The sequence below is a fragment of the Rhinoraja longicauda genome, chromosome 8 (genome assembly GCF_053455715.1).
Source record: "Rhinoraja longicauda isolate Sanriku21f chromosome 8, sRhiLon1.1, whole genome shotgun sequence".
Taxonomy (NCBI): Eukaryota; Metazoa; Chordata; class Chondrichthyes; order Rajiformes; family Arhynchobatidae; genus Rhinoraja; species Rhinoraja longicauda.
Window position 1 is genome coordinate 35,131,348 of NC_135960.1, and position 12,209 is coordinate 35,143,556.

A 12,209-nucleotide genomic window follows, 5' to 3' on the forward strand; every position below is an offset into this window, starting at 1 on the left:
TACTACTTATGGTTCCTTATAAAGCCCAAAGCTTACCGTTTGATGAAGGAATGGGAGCGGTGATTCTTGACTCAAATAATAACAACAGAGAGATCTTCACGACGTTGCAGTTAGTTAGTCGTTTATTTGAAGTTGCAATAAAAACATATTAGCTTATCTCTTGTCATTAATTTGTTTGTTTCTAGTAAAAACTTAGTTTCTCTCCGACACTCCTTCGTATCCTGTTACTTGCTAAAATCTTATTATCTTAGCAGGCTTGACTTGTATGGCCACTAAGACCTTATTATCTTAGCATGCTCTGGTGTCACACTGAAGCATTACGTCAGTGTTGGGCAAGTTATACTAATGATCTGGCCCCACCCATGGCACCTCCCAGTCCAAAGACGTAAGCATAGTATTAACTTCCTAGTGTCCAAAAATACAGCAGGATACAAAGTAATATAATAATATACTAAAATAACTAATAAAGGCAAAATGGCTCCAACACAGCCCATACTTCATGGAGTCGCTATTACGCAGTTGTCCAGAGCGAGCCTCTTTTCCAGATCTTTGTAAATGAATGCTCCACTTTTACTTCTAAACACAAATGGCTGGATGGACAGTGGGCCAAGAAGCATCCCTGGAGGGAAATGGACGAATACTGTTTCAGGTGGGGAGTTGCCTTCCGGGTGGGGAGATGCCTTCACGGTCCGAAGAGTCCCAACCCACAATGTTGTCTATCCATTTCCCCCTAGAGATACTTCCTGGCCCACTGAGTTCTTTCAGAAGTGTTTTTTTGCTTCAGATCCCAGCATTTACCGTCTACGTGTCCAATTTTATTTCAAATTGATTACAAAATGTATTTAAATTCTTTCTCTTTGGACTAAAAGTAAGAGTAAACCAGAGGGTACAGTTTAAAGTGAAACAACTATTGCTCTTTCAGAACTGCACACCTTGGACTATGAAAATAGAAACTGAAATAAGATGCATGGAATTTGAAACATTATGCCACATCCATTTTGTTGTCTTATGTAACTTTGCAAGCGTGCAGAAAATGAAGGAATATTTTGAAATTGAGAGAAAAAGTCTGACATTTCAACATGGAAATACAAAGAGATCCATTTTATTTTGATGAAAATTCTTGTTAGACTTGGTCTAAAATATTGTCTGGCCAAAGGTAAATTTCCAGAAAGAAAAGTCCAGAATTTTCACCAAAATAAAGTAGAATTTTGTGTATTCTTCAGAGCATGCAGAATCTTTCTCAAATTCACTGACATTTTTACTGCTGTTGAAGCACTAATACTCAATATGTGACTCAACCCCCCCCCCCCCCACCTGAAAAATATCAGAACAGAATGGAATACTCTTTGTTTCCATTCAGGCCAAGTGCAATCTGCCCTCTTGGATAGTTTTTGTCTTAACCATTTTATCTGGGTTCTGTTCACGCTCAACTGTCTCTGAAAAAGAATGCCACCTGCCCGGGAGTTTTCTGATTTCTACCTTAGTAAATCCAGATTCCCCCAAATGTATCTCTGCAGGGGTCCAGCAGACTGTGCCGTCCAATGATTCGTTCCTGCTGGAAGCGGTGAAGCAGGCCAAGGTCAGTGACCTGGAAGATGACCGGTTGGCTGATGAAGATTTGAACATGCTCACTAACATGTAAGTCCTGATATATTTGTACTTCATTATATAGATGCAAGCCGATGAATTCACCCCAAGCCTGCCACTCCCAGCTTGCATGTGATTGATAACTTAATACCTGAAGTCCTTAAAAAGAGGATGAAACAAAACAAGAGAACTTGATTTTATAAAGGTGTACAAAATCATGAGAGGAATAGATCGGATAGATGCACAGTTTCATGCCCAGGGTAGGGGAATCGTGAACCAGGTTTAAGGTGAGGGGGGAAAGATTTAACAGGAACCTGAGGGGTAACTTTTTCACGCAAAGGGTGGTGGGTGTATGGAACGAGCTGCTGGTGGAGGTAGTTGAGGCAGGTACTATTGCAATGTTAAAGGAACATTTAGACAGGTACAGGGATAGAACAGGTTTAGAGGGATATGGACCAAATGCAGGCAGGTGGTACTAGTAGATGGGACATGTTGGCCGGTGTGGGCAAGTTGGGCTGAAGGGTCTGTTTCCATGCTGTAAGACTCGATGACTCTAATTTGAAAGCCTGGTATAGCATACCTGATAAAGATTTCCAGTGCAAATTATTTCTTGATTAAATCCAATAGCTGTGACATTTTGCTGTTTATCACTAATTTAAAGAAAAATTTAGTTTTAATATCTTGTTAATGAAAACTGTAGAACTAAGTACAGCTCAGAATTCCAGTGATTAGTTTAAAATTATTTTCTTGTGGAATTGATATAGCGGTCCAGAGATTTCATGCTTTCAATCCGGTTGTCATTGGACAAAGCAAAACGTCGCCACCTGCTGGGACAAAAGGTTTATGGCTTTGGCTCATCCATGGTTCCAGTGTCAAGTGTTAAAAGCCTATTTATACTGCTATGGCATGAAATCTTTACAAAAGAACATGAGTGAACCGTTCACTTGATCAAATCTGTTCCAAATTCTTAACATCCCAACAAGTCCTTGACATTTTAAAATATCATTTTGTACATTTCAGGATTTTTTTTCAGTCTTCCTTGTTAAGTGCACAGTGTCATCTTTTGGTTAACCAGCAACAGATGGAGAACACCAAGTAGAAACCCAGTTAAACAGCAGTGTTTAACTTAGTTAACTCTATATATATATATATGTGTGTGTGTATAATATATATATATATATATATATATACATATATATATAAAAACTACATCTATATACTAAAACTCATTTGTTATCTTGTTTGTGACTGAACTTCAGCCAAAACGGTACAATCCCTGATATCCCCTCTCCCTCTGTCCTTGGAACATTTAAGAAATATATTCCATACTTCCCACAGGAAAAAAAAACTGCTTCATACAGGACTTTATAAATAAGGCACAAAGTGCTGGACTAACTCAGCGGGTCAATCAGCATCTCTGGAGAACATGGAGCGGTGATGTTTAGGGTCATGACTTCTTCAGACTGATTATAGGGGAGGGATGGGGGGGGGGAAGAAAGCTGGAAGAGAGGTGGGGCCGGGAAGTGACAGGTGATAGCAGTGGGGGGGGGGGGGGGGGGAGGTGGTTTGGCAGATGGTTTGTCAAAAGCTAGATATGAAAAAGCATGAAATACGGAGATAAAGATAGAAAATGCGCAAAATGTGAAGCTGGAGGAAGGAATATAGGTGGAAGAGAACGGAGTGGGGAGAGGAGAAATGGGTGTTCACCCAGGTGGAGCATAGGAGGAGAGGGGGACAATGATAGGGTGTTTGTAGGTTAATTACCTAAAATTGGAGAATTCACTATTCACACTGTTAAGTTGTAAGCTACTGAAGTGGAATATGAGGTTCTGTTCCTCCAGTTTGTATGTGGCCTCACTCTGGCAATGGAGGAGACCCAGAAAGGAAAGTTAATATGCAAATGAGAAGGAGAGTGAAAATGGTTAACAACTGGGAGATCCAGCAGGTTGAGGCAGACGGAGTCCAGCGGCACAGTTGCCTGGTCTTCCCCCCACCCCCCCCCCCCCCCACCTGTATCCTATTATTGGCCACACTATGACCCGCCCCCTCCTCTTTCTTCCCTGTAACCCCCCCCCCCCACATTACAAAAAATCTGAAGGAGGGTCACAGCCAGAATGTCACCTATCCATTTCTCAAGAGATGGTGCGTGTTACTCCAGCACTTTGTCTTTTTTGTAAACAGCATCTGCTGTTCCTTCTGCCTACTTCACTAGTGTAATCTGAGTTTCTGATTTTTCTACTACCAACTTAATCATGACGTAATTTCAAATTTGATTTAAACTATGACATGCTATTTTGCTACTTTGAACTTTCTCCAACCTGTATGTCCACTTCATTTCAGTCTTGTTTTATTCTGTCTCCCACAGCAATGAGGAGGAGCAGAATCAGAAAGAAAAGCTGGTGATCACTGAAGACTGTGACCTGATCACTATCATGGATGTTGTTTCAGGACGCCTTGAAGTCACCACCCAGCACATCAACTTTTTTGATGGGAGTGTGGACAAAGAGGAAGGTAGGAGATAATCTGGCATGGAATTCACTCGCTGCATTGAAACTGGAGGTCACCTTGGAGCTAAAAATAGAACCCAAACGCAACCTGAATATGACCAATCCAGTCCGCTGTCAATTACACCAAGAATAGGTGGCGAATTAGGAGTTGATGGGGACGTGGAGAGAATAAAAGCAAAATCGGATTAAAATATGATTATTATAAAGGGGTGATTAATGTTCAGCTGAAGGGCCTGTTTCTGTACTGTGTAACTGTGCTGCACATTTCTTTCTATACCTGACCGAGTGATGTTCGTAGGAAGGCAGAATGTTCTGCATGCATTGCTGTTGATCAGGGTAAACTGGAAGGGTATGTGTGGCAATACTATGTGCTTCATCCCAATCTTGATAAAGAATTGAGTTGGGCCTACAGTGTCAAGGCTAAGTTAATTGTTTATCAGAATAGAGGTCTGGCACAACCACAACACCCTTCTTGGATCAGGTAGCAAGGTTGCAGTGGCACTTCTCGTTAAATCAAAATTTCATTTAGCCTAGGTTGGATTTGTTTATAGGGAAATATATCTTGTTTAAGACCTATGTTTATTGCTCAATCTGTGGAAGGATGGGCCTTCAGCCCATCAGGTCCTCCCTGACTCCTTCAGTTCAGTTCCTTTCCCCCTGCTGATTCTCCAGAGCGCTGCAGATATTCCCTAAGTGCCAAGTAGGCCCCCCCTTGCCAAGTAACAAGCGGGTCCGCCCCCTTTGAAATAAAAACAAAGTGGTGGAAACACTCAGCAGATCAGGCAGCATCTGCAGACAGAGAAACAATAGACAATAGATAATAGGTGCAGGAGTAGGCCATTCAGCCCTTCGAGCCAGCACCACCATTCAATGCGATCATGGCTGATCACTCTCAATCAGTACCCCGTTCCTGCCTTCTCCCCATACCTCCTCACTCCGCTATCCTTAAGAGCTCTATCCAGCTCTCTCTTGAAAGCATCCAACGAACTGGCCTCCACTGCCTTCTGAGGCAGAGAATTCCACACCTTCACCACTCTCTGACTGAAAAAGTTCTTCCTCATCTCCGTTCTAAATGGCCTACCCCTTATTCTTAAACTGTGGCCCCTTGTTCTGGACTCCCCCAACATTGGGAACATGTTTCCTGCCTCTAATGTGTCCAATTCCCTAATTATCTTACATGTTTCAATAAGATCCCCCCTCATCCTTCTAAATTCCAGTGTATACAAGCCTAATTGCTCCAGCCTTTCAACATACGACAGTCCCGCCATTCCGGGAATTAACCTAGTGAACCTACGCTGCACGCCCTCAATAGCAAGAATATCCTTCCTCAAATTTGGAGACCAAAACTGCACACAGTACTCCAGGTGCGGTCTCACCAGGGCCCGGTACAACTGTAGAAGGACCTCTTTGCTCCTATACTCAACTCCTCTTGTTATGAAGGCCAACATTCCATTGACTTTCTTCACTGCCTGCTGTACCTACATGCTTCCTTTCATTGACTGATGCACTAGGACACCCAGATCTCGTTGAACATCCCTTCTTCCTAACTTGACACCATTCAGATAATAATCTGCCTTTCTATTCTTACTTCCAAAGTGAATAACCTCACACTTATCTACATTAAACTGCATCTGCCATGTATCCGCCCACTCACACAACCTGTCCGTCACCCTGCAGCCTTATTGCATCTTCCTCACAATTCACACTACCCCCAGCTTAGTATCATCTGCAAATTTGCTAATGGTACTTTTAATCCCTTCATCTAAGTCATTAATGTATATCGTAAATAGCTGGGGTCCCAGCACCGAACCTTGCGGTATCCCATTGGTCACTGCCTGCCATTCCGAAAGGGACCCATTTATCCCCACTCTTTGCTTTCTGTCTGTCAACCAATTTTCTATCCAAGTCAGTACCCTACCCCCAATACCATGTGCTCTAATTTTGCCCACTAATCTCCTATGTGGGACCTTGTCGAAGGCTTTCTGAAAGTCGAGGTACACCACATCCACTGACTCTCCCCTGTCAATTTTCCTAGTTACATCCTCAAAAAATTCCAGTAGCATGATTTCCCCTTCGTAAATCCATGCTGACTCGGAATGATCCTGTTACTGCTATCGAAATGCTCAGCAATTTCGTCTTTTATAATTGACTCCAGCATCTTCCCCACCACTGATGTCAGACTAACTGGTCTATAATTACCCGTTTTCTCTCTCCCTCCTTTCTTAAAAAGTGGGATAACATTTGCTATCCTCCAATCCACAGGAACTGATCCTGAATCTATAGAACATTGAAAAATGATCTCCAATGCTTCCACTATTTCTAGAGCCACCTCCTTAAGTACCCTGGGATGCAGACCATCAGGCCCTGGGGATTTATCAGCCTTCAGTCCCATCAGTCTACCCAAAACCATTTCCTGCCTAATGTGGATTTCCTTCAGTTCCTCCATCACCCTAGGTTCTCCGGCCCCTAGAACATTTGGGAGATTGTGTGTATCTTCCTCAGTGAAGACAGATCCAAAGTAACGGTTTAACTCGTCTGCCATTTCTTTGTTCCCCATAATAAATTCCCCTGCTTCTGTCTTCAAGGGACCCACATTTGCCTTGACTATTTTTTTCCTCTTCACGTGCCTAAAAAAACTTTTGCTATCCTCCTTTATATTATTGGCTAGTTTACCCTCGTACCTCATCTTTTCTCCCCGTATTGCCTTTTTAGTTAACTTTTGTTGCTCTTTAAAAGAGTCCCAATCCTCTGTCTTCCCACTCTTCTTTGCTATGTTGGTGTTTTAGGTTTTGATGACTTGTCATGAGATGTGTCGAAATGTTAAAAATGAAATAAGCATTAAGATAGAAAGGAAGGGGCAAGGAACAAAATGGAAGCTTTGTGATAGACAGGAGACTGAGGTTGAATGGGATAAGTGAGGCATAATGTAACTGAAAGAGAGTGGGCTGTGTTGGTCTGAAAGAGATTCAAAAGGAGTATCCTAGCCACAACCATCTTCACCTTTATCAACGACGGTAATATTCAAAATCAGTAATTATCAATGAGATATTCACTGATGATTATGCAGTAAAGATAGACACAAAATGCTGGAGTAAATTCAGCAGGACAGGCAGCATCTCTGGATAGAGGAATGGGTGACCTTTCGGGTCGAGACCTTTCGGGTCGAGACCCTTCTTCGGTTCCATTTGCTACCCCACCGCATGTTCCTGCAGGGAGCAAGATCGAAGCATTGTTCAGGTGTGAGCTGAAAAAAACTAACACAGAAAAGCATAATATTAAAAGTTGAAAATGAAAAAGTTGAGTTGAGGACAAAGTTCCAGACTAATCCTCCTAAAATTAAACTAGTATGTATGAGTGACCAAAGAGTGCACTTGGGGCAATAAATGACATATTTTTAAAATCTTGGAACATTTCAGTTTTAATAAAACAACACATTTGGAAGTAAGAAAGGCTGTCAGAAATTATCGGTCTGTGAAAAAATGTGTTCATCTTCTGACTGATTTGGAAAGTTGTTGGGATGGATGGATTGAAAAATATTGAACAAAATGGTGATACGGTTCAATGGTCCTTTACTGTCACGTGTACCGAGGTACAGTGAAATTTGATTTACCATACAGTCATACCAAAAAGCAACAAGATACAAAACTACTTACAAATTAAACATAAACAGCCACCACGGCGGCGTGTGAGAATCCCCAGGGCACACAGCATAAGTGGAGACCCATAGCCATCAGTTCAATGTCCGGCCCACATACACGCTCCTTCACCATGATGTGACCAGAGTTGTACCGACTGCTGTCACTCTCTCTGCAGTCCCTGTCGCCTGAACAGTCAGAAAGCGGTCCACACTCGCACCAGACTCCAGGATGTTCTCATGGCGCAATGTCCCCGCAAACACTGAGATCACTGCACTCACGGCACTCCCTCTGAGTCCTCACCAGTCTGTGATGGAAAGCGAATAACTTTTACCTTCTTCCTCCTTTGCAGTGTCTAGACTGAGTTAGTAGATTTTGTCAGTGATTTATAAATGCTATTAAGTATTTTTTCCAGCTCCTGGCTCCATTTCCTGGACTTTCCCCATGACATGCCTCTGCAAATCATTTTCTGGTGTGCCTCTCTTAATTCCCTTTTCCAAGGCTTGATTGATTTCGGTTTCACCAATTTTTCCTCATCTCCCTTACACGAAAACATTAATTCTGTGCCCTCTAGTCTTTGAACCATTTACTATTAAGAACAGCTTCCCTCTGTATTCCTTACCTTAACCAGTACTTAGTGGAGATGGATGTTCTTGCAACACTGAGCGTTTCCATCAAATCTCTCTTCAATCTGCTTTATTTCCGGAGCTCATCACCAGCTTTTGCAAAATAACCTTTTAAGATGAAATAATTCCTCCCTAAAACACCCTAGCATTTTCTTTCTTCTGTCCTTATTAGAATCTTTGCCCTTTTTATAAAACACGATGCATAGGATTGGATGCAGTAAAATTGTAGAACGTTTTATTTTGGTTGTCACGTGCAGCATGGTAACATGATTGGCCTGCTTGGCCAGAGAAGGTGATGGGGCATATTGCTTTTGCGATTGGAAACCTATCACAGGAAGTGGTGCTGTGCCCGTTGATTCTTGTTAAACACATTAACAACTGTGACTGTTTTTACTTCTCAGGTATAGGCTATGACTTTAAGTGGCCCCTCTCTCAACTGCGTGAGATTCACCTGCGTCGTTACAACCTGAGAAGGTCAGCACTAGAGATCTTTCTGATTGACCAAACTAACTACTTTCTGAACTTCAAAAAAGAGGTGAGACGAAAATAAGCCTGTCAGAAGATTACCCTGAGTAAATGGCAAATACGTGCTAAATAGCCAAGATTGATGTAGGTGAAGACTGCCGTCTAATTATACCAAAGATTCTAATTTACCTTGCTGCTATATATTATCTTAGTTCTGCACATTTTTCTCCCTCACCTCAAGAACTGGATGAATATTATCCATGGATGTCAATTTCAGAGGCTGACTCCTGAGGAGCGGCAAGAATCCTCCATGTGACATTCAGTTGTTTGTATAAATCATGGTGGAGTTTTTTATGTCGATTCCTCTGTATTCCAGTCCAGAGTTTTAATGTGAAGATTTCTATTTACTTCTGCCACATTGTTATTCCTGTTCAACAATCTTTACTGCTGAAAATTTTAGGTAAGGAACAAAGTCTACAGTCGTATATTATCCCTTCGGCCACCCAATTTGTATGGCACCCGGTCACCCCAGGAGCTGTTGAAGGCATCAGGACTTACACAGGTATTGAAATGACCAAACACCTACACAAACTCCTGATGCTGTATGTATCCAAGTTCACGTTTAAACTAGAAGGAAGTAATAAAGTTCATGTAATTTAAAATGTCCCAAAACATGAGCCAATGGATTACTTTGGAGAGCTGTCATTGCTGCAAAAGTAAGTGTGGTAATCAGCATGTAATCAGAATAGTCCCGCAGTCAATGAATGACCAACTGAGCTATTATTACCAGTGTTAGTTGCTGGAATCATTTTAGTAAGAACACTGATAGCGCTTTACTCGTTAGTAATAATTTAAGATTTTTTGAGTTATGACAGAAGCTTAGTTTGACTTCTTGACTGGGGAAGAAAAAAAAAAGCAAAACCTTATGACAGCACTGAAACATGGAGAGAGGCTTTTTAATTTTGGGGGATTATTAAATTCTGAGCTCTTTCTCATGGTGGCCTAATAAGGTATGTTTCTCATGCGTGGCAAAACTGCAGGAGTGTCAATTTCTATCCAACTCCTGGAGGTTCTGCTGCATGAGATGCCAGTCACTGATTGATATTAAGGTGGATGACCTTTCCCCAGCTATTGCATTAAACAATCTGTGCCATTGGAATAGATTCACCTTGCAATTCTTTATTTATGAATTGCTCTTTTGCATGTTATGCTGAAATGGAGATTATAAAAAAACTGACCTGCCTGTGTTATTCTTCAGAAATGGGTGAGCCGGGAGATTTCAAACTTTGACTACCTCATACAACTCAACTCTATTGCGGGGAGGACTTACAATGATCTTGCTCAGTATCCAGTGGTATGTAGACTCACAGTTGCTTCAAATTTTCCATGTAAATATGACTGGCTTTTTTCTCATTAATTGTTGTATGTATTATGAATGAGCAATCAGAGTTTGGCAGCATTTCTTTGACATGGAATTCTTAATGCACACAACCTCAAATAAAAAAGTCCCAAGTCCAATGTTTCCTACTTAACATGTAATGCTTAGAGTCACAGAGAGATACGCCACTGAAACAGATCCTGTCACCAACCAAGTCGGGACTGACCATCATTACATAAATCCTACATTTATCTAATTTGTTTAATTCTCCTGACATTCTCATCCCTCCCGATTCCAGCCCCAGATTCTACTACTCACCTACAAGCTAAGGGCTTTTTACAGCAGCCAATTACCCTGCTAATCCACATGTCTTTAGGATGTAGGAGGTAACCGAAGCATCTTGGGGATGCTGGTAAAGAGAGGTGCGGGGAAGGGTTGGGTCAAAAACTGGTAAATGATAGGTTGATTCAGGTGAGGAGGGTTGATTGGTGGAGGTAGTGACTCAGCTTAGGGGGAAGTGGAGAAGTAAAAGGGTGCAGATGTGGAATCTAATAAAAGAGGAAGATGCAGAGTAAAATAAAGAACCAGAGGGTGGGACAGTGAGTGGAAGGGAACAGAGCCGGGAGTGAGGCGAGTAAAAGGAAAAGAGGGATTTTGGAGTTAGCAAGGGTGGGAGATGGATACATGGAGGATGGGAAAGGAACCTTGTGATGGGGACAGTAGTAGTAGAAAGAAAGGGGTGCATGCACGAGAGGGAGGAGGGAAACGGGGTAGTTGAGAAGGAGGGGCGAGGCGAGTTACCTGAAATTGGAGAATTAGGTGTTCATGCCTTTGGTTGTAGGCTACCCAGTGTGAGTGTGAAAGATACATCTTCTGGATGCACTGGGACACATCCTCAGTGATGAGACCTGGGGCCATCGGGTGTTTCGGGTCTCACAACATCAGACACCCTCAACCAGGCGACCCAGCCGAGGTTGATCAGGCCCCAACTTGCATCCCAGCTGCAACCGCCCACGGATCAGCCCTCTTAATCCAAAGCCATCTAGTGGCTTTCTCTGCGGCTTCGCTTGCGGATTGAATGGCCCTCTTCTTTGCCAGCCCCGTAATGCCCAATTGGTTGAGGACTTTGCAGAGTGAGCATCCTGCAAAGCCTCTACAGCCCACCTCGAGTAAATATACTAAAGTACTGCGGCTGCCCTACGTGCTATCACACGGCACAATGCAAATTGCTGTTGTTCCTCACACTGAACAGGTGTGAAATCCTACAGTCAGAATATTTGATAATACCAATAATCGGTTACTCTGTCAATTGTTTTTATTTCACCTCTTCTAAGGGGGTAGGGGGTTGATTTGCATTTTTACTTGCTGCTTCATAGTTTCTAAATTTAAATTCTGCCAACTCAAGTCGCATAAGAATTTAAATTGACTCATTGCATACTTTGATGTCCCAGGTATTACTGCACATTTATTTAATTGGGTAATGGGCTATCAGTATGCAATTTTCTCAATAAAACAATTGTCTTTAAATTCAAGAAATAGATTACATGCGGTATTTTTGATAAAGCGACATATAGAAATCGAGGTGAGGGAAATGTTATTTCTTTGACACTTCCTTCCCTTTTTCTGTGTATTTTGTGGAATTTCTGAAGACCGATATTTCATCATTCCAGGAAAACTTTGCTCAATAAATCTGTAAAATCTATATTTTAAAATGATACACTGTGATGTAAGGGCAGATACGACTGGCATTTAACACACTTGTTTCGTGATTTCAGTTTCCTTGGATTCTTAGTGATTACACCTCAGAGGAATTGGACTTGAGCAACCCTGAAGTCTTCAGGGACCTTTCCAAACCTGTTGGAGTTGCCAATGACAAGAATGCCAAAGCTGTGCAGGAAAAGTAAGTGCTTTTCCTTTTCAAGGAAAGAGATCCTTTTTCCCCCTATTTAGTGTTATCATTTTCTTAACCTTAACGGCAGCTGCAGCACTTCTGTCCCAATTCCTTATTAAT

The 12,209-nt window shown here is 42.0% G+C and overlaps 1 protein-coding gene across 3 annotated transcripts in view; it reads left to right on the forward strand.

Annotated features, from left to right (window-relative positions):
• Positions 1-12,209, forward strand: part of nbeal1 (neurobeachin-like 1) — a 184,914-nt gene that overhangs the window by 138,115 nt on the left and 34,590 nt on the right. For all 3 annotated transcript variants that reach the window (XM_078403600.1, XM_078403601.1, XM_078403602.1), the window contains 6 exons: positions 1,518-1,638; positions 3,953-4,098; positions 8,757-8,890; positions 9,281-9,382; positions 10,079-10,174; positions 11,974-12,098. In XM_078403600.1, coding sequence (XP_078259726.1) covers positions 1,518-1,638; positions 3,953-4,098; positions 8,757-8,890; positions 9,281-9,382; positions 10,079-10,174; positions 11,974-12,098 — 724 coding nt within the window. The remainder of the gene's footprint in view (positions 1-1,517; positions 1,639-3,952; positions 4,099-8,756; positions 8,891-9,280; positions 9,383-10,078; positions 10,175-11,973; positions 12,099-12,209) is intronic.